Here is a 21,972-nt window from a genome sequence, read left to right as displayed (position 1 = left end):
CAACTCTGCGCTTAGGGTCTTCATTCTCCGCTTACTGTTTTAAGAAAGAGCCAAATTTCTGTGCTAGCTGTGTTACAATGTAAACGGCAAATGCCTAATGCGCATGCTCAGACCTCTGTGCGCAATACTGAGCATATATATATGCGAGCACGCTCAAGGCTGCAAAAAGGGATGATTATGTCTGCTGCCACCAGTGTCTCAAAAGTCTTGCATTGCTGTTGTGCCAGGGGCTTTTGCTGTGGTGCCCTTTGCAAAGCTCAAATACAAATTCACTAATTTAGAGTGCCCCTTACATAACCAGAAGGAAAATTTGCAGTGCCCTTCAAGAGTGAAGTGCAGGGCCTGAAAAAGTATGTTAATTTTCTGGAGCACTTCACAACATTTAATGGAGACACCTAAAAAGAGTCCATCATGCAAACCTCTAGTGACTGCTAAAAACATCTTCCCAAATAAACACAGGCTCCTGTACCTTGACATTTCCCACCTCTGAACGATCCTGTCCAAATAAATCATTTTGATCACAGTTATTCTTTTCCCGTTGGCACTTATTTTTTCCCTGGATGCAGCCCAGGTATTTATGGCACGATGATGAAGCTGTCGCGGAGTCCATGAGCTGTCCGGATTTTTTGGTACATCTGGAAAATCACTCCTTGGCTATTTCTGTCCAGCGTCATGCGTTTGGTTAAAGGGTTTTGCTACCTTTTCTAGATCAAGTTTTTGGGCATGACATGAATCCTTACCCACTGTAAATAAAGATATACTTATGTATGTAATAAAATTTACATCTTCATTAGTCGTCACGTTTTTGAGGACAAAAAATTAAAATCACAGAGCAATGTTTTCAGGAGAGTCGTGTAAATCTATTGTACATGCTAAAACGATTTTCGTCTCAATGAGACGAAAAATTATTTTCATGAATTATTTTACTCATTTCTTAAAAACTATAGCACCTGAGCAATTAATATTTTGAGGGAAGCTTTGTACCATCATTTTCTTAAAACCATATAAGTTTAATGTAAATCTGTGGACGTGTTTTGTGTCGTGCGGACCCTTTAAAAACTGGGAGATCAGCGTTCCCAGTGAGCTGGTGGACAAGTCCAAAATTGGAAGTGCAGAAGTTTGTCATGCCATGTGTGTTTCACTGTACACACTGTGAATTATGATTGTGTATACAGGTGTAAACTGACTTGCTTGTAGAGATCTAATTAGATTGAACCCAGATTGCCCCCCCCCCCCTTTTTTTTTTTACATGCCTGTAGTCACGCTGTATTGTACTTTTGACAGAGTTGAGTGACGTGAAAATTTGCTGGTTGATTTTACCTGTACCATAGAGTACAGAAGCACACAAAATAATAATAATACACACCTGGAATTTTATCTTAGAGGGCAAGGCCATTTTCATTTTGCAAAGGGCACTTCCCTTTAGAAAGTCTATGGGAACATTTTCAAGGGGCATAAAGGCCTAGACCAGGGCAACAGAGGCCATGGCCTTCGGGACCTTTGTGTAATCAAGGCCTGATAATAACTAGTTCTTATAAAGCGCATTCTGCATTACAATCAATTGTGCTTTACATTTTTGAAATCTTTCTGGGGAGATAGCCCTGGGCTGCCATAGTGCCCCGGGCTGCCATAGTGCCCCAACATGCCCAAAGGCTTTTTCAAGCACAGTATCAACCTTTACCCTCCCAGGCACCAATTTATACCCCTGGGTGAAGTGAAGCAATTTAATTGAAGTGTCTTGCTCAAGGTCACAAGTGTCATGAACGGGATTCAAACCCACATCCCTGGTGGTTGTGACACTTGTGTAGTAAAGCAAGGCACTTAAAACTATTAATTAATGCTGCCAACTCGACATGTACAGATACAATAATGTATTTTGTAAATAACTTAGTTGAATGGTTTTGAAAGGTTTGTCAAATCACTGGTAAATTTCTGAGAGTAAATTTTTTTAATTTAAAGTTCTAAATGTACTGTTCTTTAAATCTTTTTTTAACTTGACAATCTCTAACTTTGTGTTTTTGTGTTTTTCATATTCTTTTTGCAGTCGGAATTCACTGTCAGCTCTACCCATAGAGATATGTGAAATCTACCTAGAAGTCTTAATAGTCAGCAATAATAAGTTAGTAGCGTTACCCCCTGCAGTCGGAAAGATGAAGACGTTAATGCATCTAGTAAGTATCAAAATAGACTGGTCCCCTGTCCTTATCCCTAAAGGATGAGGTCAGGTGTTGGCTTTATATGTATAGACATGTACATCAGATTTAACTGTGAATCTCCAAAGCCATTAAAGCCTTGTGAAATGATGCGAGGTCAAAGGTGATTATGCAATGGGCTCTACAGCAGATCTTTGGTTATTTCACTGGTCTCAAGGTGTGACATCAGGGCCCAATTTCATAGAGCTGCTAAGCACACAAACTGGGGGGAACATCCAGACTAGAATCAAAATGAGAGGAGACTAATCAAAATAAGAATGCAATTTTTTCATCTACTGTTTTATTAGAACACACACTGTCTGCCATTTTGGGGGTAAAGACATGCATAAAAGGATGGTATCAACATGTGTTTATGACCACCTTGGTGTGTAAACATGTGTACCATCCTTTTGTGCTTACTTTGACCCCCGAAAAGGCGGGCAGGAGAAGCGCGTGTATTGTGCGTTTTGCATTGGGTCTATAGAGCTGTATTATTCATACAGGTTGTAAATAATTTGTTTATTTGTACTTGTGCAGGATGCCAGCTGTAATGAATTAGACACATTACCGATGCAGATCGGAGACATGGTGTCAATGAAGGAGCTCAACCTCAGAAGAAACCACCTAGTCCACTTACCAGAAGGTAACTACAGTAACAATGGCACCCTCACATGAGTTGTTTTAGACTGTTTCTCAATGTCCAAATACTTTTCTCTGCAGTTGCCTACATGTATTATACATACAGTAGTCCCCAATCACGAAATCTTGCTTACTAGAGTCAAGTGAAATTGACTCTAGTAAGCAAGATTTCGTGATTTTGGACTACTGTACATGTATGTACAGAGAGAGTGATGGGCGTACTTGCTCATTGTCAACCTGTCAGCCCAGGTACAACTACTAAGATAATACAAATACACAGAAAAGGAATTTATCACCAGAAAAAGGTGGTAGAAAGTTAAATCTCATTTAACACCTGAACTGTTGTCATTTGTCAGGCACTGAAGTCATGCTGGGTTTTGACATGCACAGCTTAACGGCTCAGTAAGGCATTCTGTATTAAACAAACAGCAGGACAGCCAAATTACATACACCAGTCTGTATACATGTGTTTATACAATTGCCCTTCAGTTTTATAAAAGCCTTCTGAAATGAATTTTTCCCCCAAGTTCAGTGGTCAGGGCCCGGGCCCTATTTCATGGTGTTGCTTAAGCACAGAAAGTAGCTCTGCACAACACAAGTATGCCTACCAGAGTAAGGTTACCAGCCAAACTACCATGTCGCATGTTCAATTTGTAACTGGTATCCCTTGAAATTGGGCCCTGGGGGTACGTGTATGACGTCTGCTCTATAATGGCAGAGGTTGTAGGTTTGAATCACACCCAAGCATTGCTGTGGATTTTGTTTATCAGCAATACGCTTCATGTTCCTCGAACTCGCTTGGCTAGTTACAGGGACAGGGCCTTTTCCAGCATAGCACCGAGACTCTGGAATTCAGACAAATGCACACTCCTTTCCAGCTGAAACTTAAAAACACACTTGTTCATGCTTGCTTTCCAAACATATTGACAATACTTAAACTTTATTTCTAAACCGGCGCCTTTGAATGGTTAACAGGAAAGTGCGCCTTACAAATGCTGTATTAGTATTAGTTTCCATCATTCATTTAGCATTTTTCCCCATTGGTTTCCTTATATTGTCTTTGCAGAAATCAGCAGGCTGAATCTGGTGATGCTGGACGTGTCGTGTAATAAGATCAGTTTCATCCCACCCTCTTATCGTCATATCCACTCGCTGGACGTCTTAAAGTTGGACCATAATCCTCTGGAGATGCCGCCAGCTCAGGTGAGCAACAAATAATAATACTGATACAGGCCGGTATGCTTCATGTTGGAAAGGGCAAGGGCACCAAGGCATTTTATCCTTGTTAGAGGGCACCCTATGAGGAAATTGTTAAATTTCTATTGGAGCATTTCAAGGGCACCGAGGCAATGACCAGGGGGTATGGAGGCAATCGACTGTGTTGCTTCCATGAAGTACAATATCACCCCTGATGATAACTAGTTCTTATCTAGCTCATGCCAAAATCACGTATCAATGCGCTTTACATCAGTGCCCTGGTCATTGGGCCAGTAACATCCCCTTAGTCTTTGTCATCTCCATGGGGAGTATACAGCCCTGAGCTTCCATGGCGCTCCAGTTGCTTTTTTGTATACACAATATCAAACTCCACCCTCGCAGGTACCCATTTATACCCCTGGGTGAAGAGAAGCAATTAAAGTAAGGCATCTTGCTGAAGGACACGACATGACTTGTAACCACCAGAACTTGAATCCACCAGAACTTGAATCCGATTCTCTAAACCACTCCTTGAAAGGGCAAGGCCATTTTTGTTTTTGCAAAGAGCGCTTTCATTTGAAAAATCTCCAAGTCTATGGGAAACTTTTACAGGAATGCTTAGGCCAAGACCTGGGGCTGGTTTTCACTAAGCACTACGATTCATCTTAAAGGGTCTATGCACTTTTTGTCGGATAAAAAACACAATGTCCACAGATTTACACTTAACTTAAACAGTCTAAAGATAATGATAATGATGGTAGTTTTTTAGAAATGAGTAAAACAATGTCATGAAAATAACTTTCGTCTCAGTGATCATGAGACGAAAATTGTTTTAGCATGTAGAAACGTATTTTTATGACGTTGGTTTACTCATTTCTCAAAAACTATGTATAGCACCTCAGCAACTAATACTTCAAGGTTGGCTTTCTACTATCATTATCTTCAAACAGTGTAAGTTTAATGTAAATCTGTGGACATTGTGTTTTTTAGTTACAAAAAGTACCCAAATTCTTTAAGATGTGTTGTCAGTATTACCATAAACATGTATATTGTGACTATACTTTGCTTTGCAATTAAGATGGATTTGCACTTGGGATCAATCTGAAGTATTTTTGAAATCGAGCCCAGGGGGCCAACAGACGCCATGGCCCATGTACGTGGCCTTGGTGTCATCCCAGGCCTGCAACCGTTACAAATCTTTCCTGCCTTGTTTATTTTATATACATGCAGGTCTGTACAAGAGGAAAAGTTCACATCTTCAAGTATCTCAGTAACATAGCAACAAAAGATGAGAAGAGGCGAGGGCAGGAGCAGAACGAGAGATTGTCTAGACAGTCGCTCAATAACGCTAAGTATGTTCAGTTATGGCAGACGTATCATTCTAAGTCACAGTACTCAGGGGAATTGAAGGTGGTGGGCATTGGTTTTTGTCTTTTCTTCAATCAGACGCAATTCTTACTGCAGCTTTCTTAGTTTGATTTTCTGTACATAGAGATCCATGCTATAGGGCCTTCTCAGTGGTGTCTATAGCAAAAGAATTGTGTTGTGTCGTGGGCGAGCGGTCTATTTCACCGGACCCAAGCTTTGGTGTTCTAGTCATGACACTTGAGCAAGGCACTTTTAAGTGCAATAAAGTATTTTGCTCCACCAGCCAGGCTCCTAGTGGATGATACCCATGCCTACATCCTTACGGTCTGTGAAGAGGGTAACCCTGTTTCAGCCCCAGGGGTAGGTGGCAAGGTGCCCTTGTTGGCAGAAGAGATTTGAGTGGGGCACCAGTCACAACAACCTTGTAACCTTGTTGTAACCTGTTTCTGTTAAGCAATTGTTTTCTGTGCTTAGCAAATGTTTATGCTTACAGGCTTTATGAAATTGGGCCCCGGAGAGTTTATTTGGAAATTCATCATCATCATCATCATCATCATCATCATCATCATCATCATCATCATCACACATTGCATGCTATTAACTGTGGCTTTGATGCACCTTTATCACACTTCATCCCTACGCATGTTCATCTTGGCTCCCAGACACCCTCTTGGGAATGGTCACTTCCAGAATCTCAAACCAGATGGCACCAGTCTTTTGTAGATCTAAGCCTCGGGTTTGAATTCCACAGACGTTTGTTTTGAAATCCAAGATGGCCGCTATGTGATAAAGGTGCATCGGGTGATTGTGTTGTGCAGTACTGATCAATCGTGTTAATTTGCTGTGTTAGAAACTCCTTCGTTACCATGCTTATTATTTTTGCCAGGAGGCAGCGCATGATGTTAAAAAAGGGCAGTTTGTAATTAGCTAATCATACAATACATGGTCATCATGGTATGTAATGTAATAAGCCTGTTGACCCAAATTACCTGACGTCATCATCACAATAATCTTGGTTCAGCCAGTTCGGGAGTCTATGTCACTGTGTGTTGTACAGTCTTATGAGATATTAGGCTTTGTGGCGTTTACCCACTTACAGGGGCCATTCAGAATAGTCAATGTTAAAATAATTAGATTTTTGTTCTCTCAATGATTTTTTGTGAAATTAGTAACGGGAAGAACAAAAGTTCAACAATTATTTTTAATTTTTTTTGTGAATCCACCAAAATTTGTGCGGGTTTGTGGAATACTATAATAGCTTGCTGGGAAGTCATTGCAGACCGCAGCATATGGCTTAATATTTATGCATGACGTCATAATTCTTACCCCAAATCAGGCTATGGGCGCACTTCCCCCACCACTTGCAGTGGCTGCGCCCATCGCCTGGTTTTGGATTAGCATTGTGACGTACCTCATGCATAAATATTAAGAACGGCATATTGAGGGTCACAGTGGTCATTTGACTAGTCTGCATGTTTGTACAGCAACTATACACATTGTACATGTACTTGTATCTCATCTCACTTCATTGACAGGCAGTTGAACATGTGTCTTGCAATGAAATCTCATATCACAAGTCTGCAACCATCTTATATCCCACAGGCCATTCACATTTCTGTGTGGAATATTATATCATATCATACTGGCAAATAATATCCATCTAACTGTATGTATCTCATCTCACTCATACTGTAAATAATAACATGGCATTTAATGTTTGTGGCCAAAACAGAAGACGACTTCAACCACTTCTTAGACAATTTCATAGACTGCATATTTAAGTTCTGTTCAAGACATGTAGGAGAAGTTTGCGGTAAGACCAAGTGATTATCTCTTTTCGAACCAACACTACTCCAAAAGAGATATTCACATGGTAATATTACCACAAACCTCTCTTACATGTACATGTAGTTATACTTCCACCATGCAAAGTTTCACATCCTACTTAAGTTTTACTAAGTTATACCCTCATCTTCAACATATTCAATTGCCTGTTAAGCAGAAGACCATCATATAAAAAAATTCTTTTATTTAACCTGATTTTTATTTTGAGAAACAAAGCCTCCATGCTTTGAGTGAGTTCTAACGTCCATTCCTTAACAAGTATCACCCTAGTCCAGCGGACTCGAAGAGCACTCACGCACCAAACTAACCAAACTAATCCATTCGTCATGCTCAGATTCACTTGGCTAACGACGCACGAAGTAGCCACACGCTTTGGCTCCTCCCACAACACCAACACCACCTCCACCAACCATCATCACCATCACCAAGACGATGCGACTAAACAGGGGCATCAGTCGGTCGTTCTCAGCCCCTCCACGCTCTCCGCCCAGTACTCTAAGGGGCACCCGGGCACTAACGGCGCTGTTAGGTATTTTTTTTTTTTTAATTTGAATTGCTTTTTTGTCGTATTGTGGTTATGATGGATGCTGCTGAGTTTTAGACCTACATGTGATAGAGGGCGCTCTTTAATCGATTTGGTCAGAGCTGTGTATTGAGCATAGAGTTATATAAGAACTAGAGGGCCCACTGGCCTATATACGCGACCCGGCATGCACGCAGGCGGCCATTTTCTAAGTTGACAAAACAGGCATCGCACAGCATGTGTTTGTGCAGCCATTTTGTAAGTTGACAAAACAGCATCACGTCAGCGTTCAATAAACACAAACGTGTACTTCATATTCAACGCGCTAGCAGAATGGAGCGCGTGTCTCTTTGCGTCCCGTCCCGTTTGTGCAAGAAGCATCACCAGTGCGCCCTCTAGTTCTTATATATAACTCTATGGTATTGCGAGAGCTTCGACATAGAGGGACCAGTTTTCTTGGGTCAACACAACCCAACTAGTCTGGCACCCCGTGTTCACCCATGCATTTTTGGGGCACAAAATGGCTTATAATCGCAAGTTTTCGTAACTCTCCCAGTATACGGCTCAGGGTGGGGGTTTGACAGGAGCATGGGTAGTTTGTTTGTGTGTTTAGATGATCTTCCCCTTGAAGGGACCTCGGCAGACTCCCAGGGGATATTAAACACCAAGCTGGCAACAGCAAATCTCTCTCACACAAACAGTGGTTTAACGTCTATGATTATGAATTGCATGAATCAGCTGTTAGCTTGTGGGATTCGAACCCACAACCTTGTAGTTGCAAGTCCTGCAGGCTAAACCATTAGACAACAGTCGCAGCAAAATTCTTGAGACACCTTTGTCGGAAGTGACTCTCTCCGTAATGCTCGCTTTGTAATTTTGTATGTGGGCCATTTTAGGTTAGATATTTGGAGTCTGTGTTTCATTTTATAACTGTAATTTTGTTGTTTATGTTGCACACATGTATTTTTATTCATTTGATCAAGACATATGCAAATGTGTTTGATGCCAGTTACGCACTCCACATAAGCTTCAGTGTCACATTTCTCATTTTGCTTGTGGTTCAAAATCATCCCATTATTTCTCTTTTCCATACAGAACAGGATTTTCATCAAGCATATTAAATTTATTTCACCACCCATTTTTATTTCAGAGGCTCCGCCCACTCCCCCCAGTCCTCCTTTGATTCTGACTCCAGTCATTCCACCCTGTGTAATGGTGACCCTAGGTACAACACATCCATTATAAGTAGATTTGCATGTGACATCACTGGAGGAGGGCAGCCATGTTGGATTCCATACGATGCTTGTTAACTTCTTTCTCACGAAAGACAAGCATTTCGCTGGAATAGAAAGGAAAATAACTGCGAAAAATATGCAGTTTCAGCCCTGGAATTTCATCTTTGAGAGGGCAAGGCCATTTTCATTTTGAAAAGGGCGCTTCCATCAGAAGTTCTTAAAGTCTATGGGAAACTTTTGAAGGGGCACCAAGGCCATGCCAAGAGCAACAGAGGCCTTGGCCTCCATTGCCTCCTTGAAATTCCAGGCCTGCAATTTCCATGTTAAACAAAACGGTAAATAAAAAGCAGTTTCAGTTAAAATGTCACAACTCTGCTATTAACACTTCACCTGAATTTGTGTACAGAGAAAACACACTAGATTCAAATACATAAACAAAGAAATTAACTGGGAACTCATATAACAACTAACCTCAAAACCAGAGTCCAACATGGCTGCCATTTACTCAAAGAAATGTTAAGGGAATGTTATTTGAGTATTTTGGATAGAACTGTAGACAATGCAACATGCACGCGACATCACTTGTTTACAAATATACCTTGGTTGGCACGGTAGCATTTTGATATTTTGAACAGCCATCATCAACACATACATTCCTTTAGTTTCTTCGTGTTGTGTACAATGAAGTGTCTTCAACCATGTCAACTAGAGCAGTAACTTAGGGTGCGTTCGTTGAGCTTCCCTGGGTCGGCCCCGCAGTGCTCACTCGGGTGAGCCCCTGACAAGAGCTAATCGAACGACCACACCCGCCCTCTCGTGGTGACGGCATGCTCCTCAGGTCACCCCCAAGTGACCCACTCCACAAGCAGGGCACTGGGGGCTGACCCGGGTGAGCCCCGTCAAAGCTATTCAAACGTGGCGGGGCAGACCGGGGAAGCTAAACAAACGCACCCAATGTAAAGTTTCAAATTGGTTGTTTTGTTTACTCTGTTAAAAGGTATACAGGATTGGTAAGGGGAAAAAAATAGTTGTTAAGTTTTAGTCTGAAAACTTACTGGTTATGGAAAAATGGGGGAAAAAATTCAGTGAAAATTTTCCCTCTGTAATGAAGTCATATTCAATAAAAAATCTAACCCCCCCCCCCCAAAAAAAAAAAAAAAAACATACATGTATTTGATCACACACAAATTTATCACTGCAACTATTTTGTCAGCTCTACCAATCCTGTATAGAACCTTTAACCGAACCATAGTCATGAAGATTAATGAGTACAATTTGTGCATCTGTACAATTTGTGTATGTCCACTACCAACAACGTTGCCTGCTATGGGTTATCTGCAAATGACTCTGTCAATTGTTACCAGTAGTATGTACATGTTCATATGTATGGTTTTGACATTCAGTATCGCTTGTCCATATTGCATACAGTAACCTACATGTACATGTATTAACCAGTTACACATGTACATAATATACAGGCATGATATTTTCCTACATTGTGTACATGTTTTTGTTTTTTTGTTTTTTACACTGATTTCTGATTTTCTTTTGCCCACAAGAAAAAAAGCAGTAAGAATTTCCATAGAAACCTTTTTAAAAAGCATTTTGTCATATGTACATGTAGGTCAGCCCATTTTTGCTTGGGTTCCCCCCTTTCCCCCTTTTTTAAGGTTAACAACCATGCCTGCAATGTTTCTGTGTGTCCATAGACCATATTTCTTGATTTCTTGTATTAATGAATCCACACTGTGCCAAATTTCAGTTGAAATCACATCCTTCAAAATTAGAGAGATTGTACAAAGTTGTTCGTAAAAGATAGCTACATGTAGCATTGTGATGCATGGTGATTTCAACTGTTAGTCAGTCAACCTCAGAATCAAGACATTGGCATGATAACACATAGATTTCCGTCATTCACACGATAAAAAACTCTCTTGAAAGCTTGTCTATCTTTAGCTACTCTACCATAATCTGTCCTCACACTACAGTGTGTCCAAGCGCCCATAACGTTATGTTTACATGGACATTGAGAAAGAAGTTGTTTTTCCAACTGATATTTTGATAACAATTGGTGTAAGATACAGTTGGAAAGCTACCCCACAAATGTTTATCAACAAACACAAAAACTGTCTTGGGCAATAGCTAGCCCAGTTCAATTTTGGATTTATAAGGATAGAAAAGAAACAAAACTTCACTGAGAGACAAACTTGTAATGTTGGAACAACACTAAACACAAAATGTGTGAGAGTCTCAATTTCTGCTTACTGAATAGGAACAATTGAAAGGTTAGCCTACAAATGTTTATCAATACACACACAAAACTAAACATGTAACTTCCAGATTAGCTATGTTTATAATATTTGGATTTACAAATGTACAAGAAAAGAAAAGAAACAAAAATTCACTTGAACTGGTAACTGAATCTGTGAACCTTGTAACCCCCTGAGATTGCGTTTCAGCTCAGATTTCATCACAGCTCCTGATAACAAGAAGGGATTCCAAAAAAACAAGCCGGAAATAAACCATGGGTTGGGAAAATGATTAAAAAATAACCTAGGCTGTTTTTCAGGAGTGAAATGTGGTAAAAACCAAAAACCCTTAAGAAGGTGATTTAGTTTACTTTGAATAAAAAAAAGCTTGTTATTTCACGACTCGCTAGAAATATTCTTCGAGCCCTTACAATTTCTTGGGAAAAAAAGGATTTTGTCGGAACCTGTGGTCAGAGCCTGTCTGAACCTCGTGACTTATGACGTTACGGGTCACAATAACTTGGAACCCAGGCCCACAAGCTTTTTTCAGGATTTCTTTACAATCTTAAAATCTCATCTGTAACAACGGAATTTTTCTCATAATATCTTTTTTTACTAAAAAAAATAAAATAATTTTCACTCATCTTTATACAGAAAATGCAGTTCTATGTATTTTTGTCCACACCTGTCATCTCTAGTTTGGTTTAAGATTGAGTAGTGTTGTAACTTTGTATCTGCTCAACTTCATGGCATACAGTCTTATCTTCGTCATACTGCACTTTAAAACTGAGTTGTAACTTTTGTTTTCAGTCATTTTACTTGTCTTGACTAACCAAAAGATCCATTGACTTTTATGTCTGTAGTACTCAGGCTTGCATGGTTCTGTTTGTCACCATCGTGCACTGAGCTTGTCGAATGGTCTCACCTTTTATCTGTTATAGTTGTTCAGCTGTTTTGAAGAGGTCGAATTCAGTTTTGTGATCCACTCATTTTCCAATAGATAGAGTCCTTACACATGTATGCAAATGGGCACCAGAAAAAAAGTCTCTATTCTCATTTTATAATGGTGTAGAATGCCACTGTGTTTGATACCCTCCAAATGTAATTTTTTGTCAAAGTCCAAACATTTTGGATGACGCCATCTTTCAAATTGATGGTCTGTACTTTTTTGTACACAAATTTTTCTGATGATATTCAATTTAAATAGCATTGAAATTGAGCTTACAGTACCAGCCACTCGCGGGTAAACTTGCGTGGTGGGTGTGGGGGTCCCCAGCACCCCCGCGGGAATTTTGCGGGGATGGAACGGGGTCCATGCGAGCGGTGGTACATTTATATGGCTGGCGCAGAAATTCCTCTTTAAAACATTTCAAGTTTTTTGCTCTGAAAGGGTATAAAATAAAATGGTATTTTAACGTGATGTTAACTTGAGCCAGGTACTTTTTTCCTAAAATGTTTTTTCCTTCGTAGGTCCCGCGTACTAAGATTGGTAGTGCACGGCAAGAGCCCGAAACACGTATCGCTGAAGACTGGGGGTTTAACTCCCGTGTTTCTGGTTCACATACATGTAGCAAACACCCTTGTTAACAGGTTTCCTCAGGCTTGCGAGCTACAGTGAATAACTTGGTTTTTATTTGTATACATGTATATGTTCGCATGATGTTTGAATGTGATTTACTGCAGATCTGAATGACACTATGCATGCCTAGAGTATGAACGGAAGTTGGCAAGATGCACATTCAGTCACACACTGTGTTTGAAAATAATTGTGTTCTCAACTTTGAAGAAAAATGCAAGTTAAGCCTGGTTCATACTTCCTGCGAAGGCGGAAGGGGGTTACAAGTTTTTAAGTCACAGCTCAAAATATTTCAGTTCGAGCACAGCTCTACTTTTCGGAATTATTCATTGCAAAATTGTCACATCAAAATTTGTATTGCATTCACATTCACAGGTAGTACAATGTATGTACCAGACTTTAGTGCATTTTCATTTTTGAATACATTTCATTTTGATGGGGTTGCCATTCTCTTATTGGCTCCTTTGGTTCTTGTCTCAGCAGTGTTGTGGAAGATTTTGCCTTCTGGAATGCCAAGATTGGTGAACTAAGAAGAGGAACGCTGACAGCCGACTCGGGATATGTAGATGGTGACAAGAGATGGTCTGCAACAGAGGTACCTTAGCACCCCCCCCCCCCAATTAAAACTACAACTTTACCCAATCTGCCTGCTTCCTGCCCCCTTCTTACTTTAACTCACCCTCCCGCCCCCAAATCCCTCACCCCCCTCCCTCGCCAACCCCCCTCCTGCCACAGCTCACCCCTCCTACCCAAACTTGCCTTCCTCCTGCCCCAACTCTCTATCTCTCCTCCTTTCTGCCCCCACTCCTTGATTCCAGACCCATCTACCCCCCTCCCCAACTTGTCCTGTTCCTACCCCACCCGACCCCTCCCTACCCCATCTTACCCCTTCCTGCCTCAACTTGCCCATCCCTCGCCCCAACTCTTCGTGTACGTCTCTAACCCAACTCTGCCCTCCCTCCTCACCCCCTGCCCACCGGGAAATGAGTAGTATCAAGTATACAATACAATGTGACATTTTGTAAAGGGTTTGAAAATGTGACACCAAGGTTCACCTGCATGAAACATCTCATCTGCAGATATCAACCTTTACATTTTTAAATAATGTGCATACTGCATGGACTTAAAACCTGCAGACTCTATTGTATTTTTGTATTATTGCTGCAGCAATTCTTCTTACTCAAAGTCGGGGTTCTCCACATGCACAAGCTCCTGAATCGAGTGCATTCATGTGCACATTTCATACTTTATGTGCATACGATACGAATGTTGACGTCATAGGGCTGTTTTCCCAGCACAAGCGAACTGATGCACATTATTTTATGCCAATTTTCGACATCAAAATTCACACTGCATGTGCATTGGCAGGATGTACATGTATAAACCAGGCTTAAGGCTTTTAAAACTAAAATAAACATCAAGTAGACAGAATTCTTCAGATTTTGTTTCAATTCAGCCTGCCTAGGCAAAACATATAACAAGTTGGTACAGAATTGCCCCACAGTTTGGGACAATCCTGGGGTTCAGCCTGATATTAGGGACTTTTCGTTTTCAACGACGGATGGTTCTGCGACGGTAAAGATGACATTTGGCGTCATCTGCGCATGCGTCGGCTTTGAGGACGGTCGTCCCTCAATTTCTACGACAGTACTTGGGATGAATCTTCGTTGTGCTGAAAACGACAACGTTTAGCTGAACAACCGTCGCAGAACCATCCGTCGCCGAAAACGAAAAGTCCCTAATGTAATGTACGCAGACAGCATGTAAAAAAACAGTGTACTGATTTAAGGTTAACAAAACAAATCTTCTATCTCTTATTTAAAAAAAGAAAACACCGAAGAATGCATGCAAAATAAAAGTAATAAAAGTTGCTTCAAAGTTCATAATTCCAAGCAAATAGCTTGTTATGGCAAAAAAGGCTGGGTGTTCTTTTGGTAATTACTCTACAAGTTAGTGATCTTAAAAACTTACTTGGTGAAGAGTACTGGAGAGCTGTTGATATTAAAACATTGTGAGAAACGGCTACCTCTGAAGAACGTGAGTTTTTAGAAAGAGGTTATTTCTCATCCCAAAATGATAATCTGAGAAAGGCTTCAGTTTCAGGCATCTTATGAGAGCACACAATGCTATGTATCAAGTGTGTTTTTCCTTTCACTATTTTTGTGCAACTTTGATGACCAATCAAGCACAAATTTTAACAGGTTTATTATTTTATGCATATATTGAGATACACCAAGTGAGGATAATGGTCTTTACCAATTACATCAAAGTATACCCTGCCTTTAAAAGCAGTGGACACTATTGGTAATTACTCAAAAGAATTATTATCATAAAACCTTTCTTGTTTACGAGTAATGGGGAGAGGTTGATACTAAGTACAAAACATTGTGAGAAACGGCTCCCTCTGAAGTGGAGTAGTTTTTTAAAAAAGAAGTAATTTGCAACGAATTTGATTTCGAGACCTCAGATTTGAAATTTGAGGTCTCAAAATCAAGCATCTGAAAGCGCACAACTTCGTTTTTTCTTTCATTATTATCTCGCAACTTCGATGACCAATTGTGCTAAAATTTTCACAGGTTTGTCATTTAATACAATATGTTGAGATACAGCAAGTGAGAAGACTGGTCTTTGACAATTACCAATAGTGTCCAGTGTCTTTAAAAGCACTGTACATCTTTGGTAATTGTCAAAGACCAGTATTCTAACTTGGTGTATCCCAACAAATGCATAAAATAACAAATCTGTGAAAACTTTTATTTAATTGTTTATTGAAGTTGCGAATAATGAAAGAAAAAACACCCTCGGCGCACAAATTGTTGTGCTTTCAGATGCCTAATAAAAAGCTTTAGCTGAAGTCTTTTATTATTTTAGTGAGAAATTACCTTCTCAAAACCTATGTTACTTAAGAGAGGGAGCCGTTTCTCACATAGTGTTATACTATCAACAGCTCTCCATTGCTCAAGAAAAATGTTACCAAGAAAGTTTTTATGCTAATAATTATTTTGAGTAATTACCAATAGTGTCCCGTGCCTTAAAATAAAACCTTTTTCTTTGCAAAGCTGTACTAAAACTAAAAAAACTTTGCCTCATAATCAGCCGTCCAACGACGACGAAGAAGCCAGAATTCTTGCTGAACGAGCCAATCAGCAAAAAGAGCACAGACAGCAGCGCGAGGAGCTGCTCAACCAATCCTTTGGCTCCTTCAGTGGGGACAACGAGGGCGACATTGATTACATAGACACGGGCGAGGACGTGATGGAAGACGGTGAGATCACGCCGACGCAGAAAGAGCCTGATGAGTTTACGAAGGTGAAGTCACATAGAGTATGTATCGGGGGGTCCATTTATTGGCATGGCATGTCGGCCTGGCAAATTTGAGCATCTGGAGTGCTTTCTTGGCATTTGTCTTTCAACTTTTTGACCGGGACAAGTTTTTGGATTTTTGGTTGATGTGATTTATTGGTAAGAATATTTTAAAGTGAATACGAGTTTACGAAGGTGAAGTCACATAGAGTATGTGTCGGTGGATCCATTTATTGGCATGGTATATCTGCCTGACAAATTTGGGCATCTGCCGCCGTAAAGAAATTTTACGCAGCTGCGTTAGTTCACTTGCACAATATTTTTTTTGCGTAAGTTGTTCACCACTAACACAAGAAATCCTTGCGCAAGTGGACTTGGGCAGTTGTGTTAAGTTTCACAAAATCGAGAGCTTTTTCAGCATTTTTGACCGAGAGGAGTTTTTTTTATTATTTGTTGGTTCATGTGATACGTTGGTAAGAATATATTTGTGATACAATCAAGCAAAAAAAAAGTTGTTTGTCGGCCCAGTTAATTTATATATTTTGTATACATTGGGAAAGAGCACAATCTATGCTTTAATACTAGTAAAGCCCCATGTTGGTACCACTTTTTGTTCAAAAGTCGTGAGAGTAGAAACACCAATAGATGAGGAAGAATAAAGCAGAAAAAATTTACTAAAGTCAAGTACTTATTGATCTTACTCCTGCACATTTTTGTCCAACGCTAACATTAACCACTTGTTGATGTTATTATCAAGGGGAAGTTTCCAATATAAATTAAAAAATATTTTAGCATTTCAATTTCCCCCCCCCCCCCCCCCCCCCCCCAAAAAGTAAAACATTAAATAAAAAATTCACCCATGTTGGTCAGTTTTGGCTTGTTTTTCTCCATGCTAATATTTCCAACAAATGACCCATAAAGCTTGATCACATGACAGTTTGTCGTGAAGAAAAGATTCATGACTTGGTAGAACAGATCAAGGTAAATGGTTTCTATCTAAACTTATTTGTTTTCCTTAACTTGTTTTTAAAAACAAAAAGCGACACTAATATTTCTTGCTCTGCAATCTTGAAAAGTTGATTTCTAATGTTTGGCTTTGTTACTGAAATCTTGGTAGAAAAGTGTTCTCTCGTGAATAAAATGAGAGTTTTTTTTAAATAACCTTCTAAAAAACAGAACGCTTTCAAACTTGCCTGTCTGAACAAAATAGGAAATATGTTTTGTTAGAAGAAAATGTGTTTAAAATAGCTGATAAAATGTTGGGTTTTTGTTTTGCATGACAACAAGGTTGCCTTTCTTAGCTTGCATGATATGACTTTGGCCTCGTGAACTTAAACTGAAAAAGGTTAAACAACAAATTTGAAAATGTAGTAAACCACTATAATTACAAATATCTGAATTAAGTACCCAGAAAGGAAGAAGTTCCAACTTTTTTAAAGTTAAAAAGATCTTGTCTGATCTTGCATGTCGTTATGAGGCATTATATAACACCCAAGCAGATCCTTTCCATTTGATTGGAGGATTGTCCGTCACGTGATAGCAAATAAAAGTACCATTGCACGCTGAGTCACTCGCCGTGCTTTTTCGTTCCATCCGAAAAGTACCATTGCACGCTGGCACGCTGCCAGCGTGCAATGGTACTTTTCGGATGGAACGAAAAAGCTGAGTAAAAACATCGTGTCTTTGGTAACGCAGCAGGTGTTACTGCAAGAAGGCATAGTAAAATTACTAGCATTCGGCTTCTACAGTTGAAATTGTTTGTTTTGAAAGTTGTTTCTTTCAATCAAAATGACAAAGTTCTACTTGGATGTTATATGAAACAAATAATGAATGTTTTTCATTCGTGCAATGGTGCGAATATGTTCATTCGTTGAAAGCTGGAATGTTCCATTCAACTCGGCTCCGCCTCGTTGAATAGAACATTCCATCTTTCAACTCATGAACATATTCGCACCATTGCACTCATAAACATTCATTATGTGTATACTATACCCTCTGTGGTTTCCCCGAGTCTTACAGAGTTTAAACATCCATTTGATCTTACGGGTCTTGTCACACAAGGCAATTTTTCCACCACCTTGGAGGCAACCAAAGCTGCAATGCATGCTACAGGAACACTTTGGTAGCACATGAGTAATTTTTCGAATCATGTCTCACGATCCCTAAAAAAGTATGTAAACATTCAAATGTGAATGCATTTGTGCACCTGTAGCCACAATCAGGGGTACACTTTGTTACAAAGACACCAAATGAACAACGTAAAAATATGAAGTAACTCTTTGCAGATCTTGTATTTGACAAACTCAAGCACTTTTGTTAAAGGAACACGTTGCCTTGGATCGGACGAGTTGGTCTATTAAAAGTGTTTCAACCGTTGGTCATAAAATGCATAATGGTTAGAAAGATGTTGTCAAAGTAGAGTACAATGATCCACACAAACATGGCTCGAAATTGCACGGTTTTCCTTTTACCTCGTCGACTAACACGGGCCGCCATTTATGGGAGTCAAATTTTTGACTCCCATAAATGGCCGACCGTGTTAGTTCGCACAGTAAAAGGAAAACCACGCAATTTCGAAGCAAATTTGTGTGGATCATTGTATTCTACTTTTGAAAACTCTTTCCAACCATATGCATTTTATAAAAAACGGTTTAAAACGCTTTTTATAGACCAACTCGTCCGATCCAAGGCAACGTGTTCCTTTAACCATTCACACAGCGATTGTCAATTGTAACTTGAAATGCATATAGCATTGAGATAACTGCTACATCAGTGGTTTTCAATCTGTTATTCATAAAATAGCAACACAATGAAGAAATTGTACCCATGATCTTAGCTGTTCGCATATTCTCCTTGCCTGGAACTGGTTGCATGTAGAATTGTCCCATGTAACAGGGTCCTAACACACCAGATGTTTCTTCCCCGTTCTCAAAAACAAACAGGCACTCACACGGCAGAAGGCAATCTACGAAGACCAGAAACTCAAGGCAAGAGAGGAACGCATCCGACACGAGCAGGAGGAACGGAGGCGGAAGCTTGAAGAGGAGGAGAGATGGAAAGCCGAGAGAAGGCGTGAAGCGGAGCAGGAGAGATACAGAAGGTCGTCACCGTCTGGTAGTACGACGTCACTCCAGTATAACGGGTCAAACAGCAGTAGGGGCATCGAGAGGTACGTACTCTTTTTTGGGGCGGTCGAATTATGGAAACTGATACCAAGGTCTGATCAAAAGGACTGGACTTCTCCGTGTCTTATACTGAGAAGAAAGTCTTGTGGTTATTTTTTGAAAAGGAGTAGATCTTTCACTTCGTAATAAAGCTATGAAGCTTTTTAAACAAAATATAGCACTTTCACAACTTGTTTTGATGAATATTGTCTAGGGAGCTTTAACGTACACAAGTTCGCCATGTTCGCTACGCACAGAACTATCTTGCTCAGCTGAGTTTGGGTTCCACCCCAAATACCAGCCGTCGATTTCACAAAACTCTCCCTAACTTAAGACTAATCTTAGGACTGCCAATGTAGGACGAGTGCCAACCTTGCACTGTAGCATGCAGACCTTAAGATTAATCCTAAGTTAGGACGAGTTACTCGTCCTAACTCGAGATAAGACAAGTCTTAACTCTTTGTGAAATCGACGGCTGGGTTCTTTCTATGCACAAGCTACATTCACAATAGTCTATCTAGCTGATACACTCTGCGCAAATTGCGTGTCGGTGGAGGTGTAGTTTCATCAGATATGCAATTTGTTTATTTTACATACAAATTTTTAAGAGAAAACCATATGTTCAAGAATGCACAGTAGAACTATTAGAACCAAGATAAACACCAGATAGAAAACATTCCAAAGACTTCCAGATGCAAAGAAAGCAAGTTTTCAAGTCTGTTTTAGAAGTGACAGAACTTTTAGAACAGAGATAATCACCCAGTAGAAAACATTCCAGAGACCTTGTTTCAATTTAGCGAGCTCTGGAAAATGCAAAAAAAAAAGCTAAGTTCTTGCCAAGTGTGGTGGTTGATACTTTACTTCTTATCGCATAGTATTTCTATGCACACAAGTCACTTCTTCTCAAAGCAAACTGTTTATCTTTTCTGTTACCAAGCCTTAAGCACTACTTGTAGTTTTCCAATACTTTTAAGAAGTCAGTATCTTGCTTGCTTGTGTGCCATGTGATTGTGTGCTGTGAGTAAAATTGTGTTGAAAATGTTGTTTTATAATTTTGTTTCTGGCTGTCGCTTGCCTCGTTCTGTCATGTAGTATTTGACAGCTTCTGCCTTTTGAAATGTTGGGGTTGGGGGAGGGGGTTTTAAAATAGTAAGACATGCTCCTTTGAAAAGGTTTAAAGATGCGTTCAATTATTTGATGTTTTTCTCCAACTTTTAAGTCTTTAAATAGCTTTAGGCCTGAAGCCTTTCTAAGGCATCTGAAAGCCCACAAATTTCATGTAACTTTGATGCCCAATTGAGCCAAAATTTCCACAGGTTTGTTATTTTATGCATACATGTATGTATGTTGGGATAAACCCAGTGAGAATGCTGGTCTTTGACAATTGCCAAATGTGTCCAGTGCCTTTAAGATCTGTAGTCCTTTCTTAAAGGAGCAAATTTCAATAATTGGGATTGGGGACAGTTTAGAAGGGAAGTAGCAAACTTTCATTGATCGAATGATGAACCCTGTGATTCTGTCGTTGACTGATTGTATGCATGCTTGTTTGTTCTGTTTGTCTTGGCTCCGCACATCTTCTGCCCGCCCCTTTCGTTGCTCATAGGAGAAACAAACCCAGACCCTTGTCATCCTCTTCCTTTAACGAGAGCCTGAGAAGACCGACCTCCTTGGAGATGTAAGTGTTGTTTATCTGCATGCTTTTCTCTCATCCCAGCTTTAAAAGCCACCTGCCTCCTCGCCTATACTTTCTGGGGGATCCCCTAACAGCCCTCCACCATCATCATGACCATGCTTATTATCATCTCACCCTCTTCTATTCCATTATATTTTTCTTACTTTCACTCGTTTCAACTCTCCCGCTTTTCAACTTTCTTTCAAATAGTCTTAAGAATGACCATTTATTGGGATTGATGTTCTTGGCAAATATTTGTATAATTTATGCAACTCAGTTTAACTGGCGCATTTATAAGTTTTAAAAGAAATTCTGTTACGTAATTTTTTTTTGTGGTAAGCGGTCGTTGTTTTTATCTTGTGACCATAAGTGTCAAGCTTCTTCTTGCAAGCACCATTTGAAGTCGCCAGTCAAGTGAATGTTGGAGCTTATTTTTTTCAGACGTGCAACTTTTCCTCGAAACAGCTGATTTACTTATTTTTAACTCAGTTTTACCAAAATCATGGACATGTTGTACTTTCCTTTTTTTTTTGTGAAGTTACAGTTGCATGCCTGTTTATTGCAACATGCACCAGAATCGTAGACTGGTTTAAACTCTAGGTTGAAAAAGCGCCAAGTTTGATCATTTGATAAAAAACATCAGATTCTCAACTAATATCTGAACTTCATTGCTTGATATCCGACCCTCTACATTCCTAATTTTTTTCCAATTCAGACCTACACTTTACATCTCTTTTTTATTGCATTGTTTCTTCTACATGTACCTCTAAGATGATCTGAAATGTGTTTATTCTTGCTGGCAAATTGGTGTTTTTGTAATAAATGAAAAAACAGTCAAGGTTTTTAAAGGGTGCTTAAACAGATAAAAGAAAATGCATTAAACATTTTTTACAAAAAACTCCTACACACAAACATGTATCCTTGTCATTTGAAGAAGAAAAAAACTCACAATGAAAACAAAACAGATATGGAAATTTGTCAACACCACACTGTGAAACTCTTTAAAAAC

At 39.7% G+C, this 21,972-nt stretch overlaps 1 protein-coding gene across 6 annotated transcripts in view; it reads left to right on the top strand.

Moving 5' to 3' along the window:
- LOC117298463 (leucine-rich repeat and calponin homology domain-containing protein 1-like) overlaps nucleotides 1-21,972 on the top strand; it is a 64,050-nt gene that overhangs the window by 28,111 nt on the left and 13,967 nt on the right. For 3 of the 6 annotated variants that reach the window (XM_033781735.1, XM_033781736.1, XM_033781734.1), the window contains exons 3-11: nucleotides 2,045-2,171; nucleotides 2,730-2,835; nucleotides 3,898-4,034; nucleotides 5,259-5,380; nucleotides 7,576-7,770; nucleotides 13,308-13,419; nucleotides 15,921-16,133; nucleotides 19,070-19,296; nucleotides 20,895-20,966. In XM_033781735.1, coding sequence (XP_033637626.1) covers nucleotides 2,045-2,171; nucleotides 2,730-2,835; nucleotides 3,898-4,034; nucleotides 5,259-5,380; nucleotides 7,576-7,770; nucleotides 13,308-13,419; nucleotides 15,921-16,133; nucleotides 19,070-19,296; nucleotides 20,895-20,966 — 1,311 coding nt within the window. Of the gene's footprint in view, nucleotides 1-2,044; nucleotides 2,172-2,729; nucleotides 2,836-3,897; nucleotides 4,035-5,258; nucleotides 5,381-7,575; nucleotides 7,771-13,304; nucleotides 13,420-15,920; nucleotides 16,134-19,069; nucleotides 19,297-20,894; nucleotides 20,967-21,972 lie in introns of all 6 variants that reach the window. The other 3 variants (XM_033781739.1, XM_033781738.1, XM_033781737.1) reach the window with 3 other exon arrangements.

The sequence above is a fragment of the Asterias rubens genome, chromosome 13, assembly GCF_902459465.1.
Source record: "Asterias rubens chromosome 13, eAstRub1.3, whole genome shotgun sequence".
In the NCBI taxonomy this organism is placed as follows: domain Eukaryota; kingdom Metazoa; phylum Echinodermata; class Asteroidea; order Forcipulatida; family Asteriidae; genus Asterias; species Asterias rubens.
The sequence above is the reverse complement of the archived record's forward strand: the minus strand, read 5'-3'. Positions and strand labels throughout refer to the sequence as shown.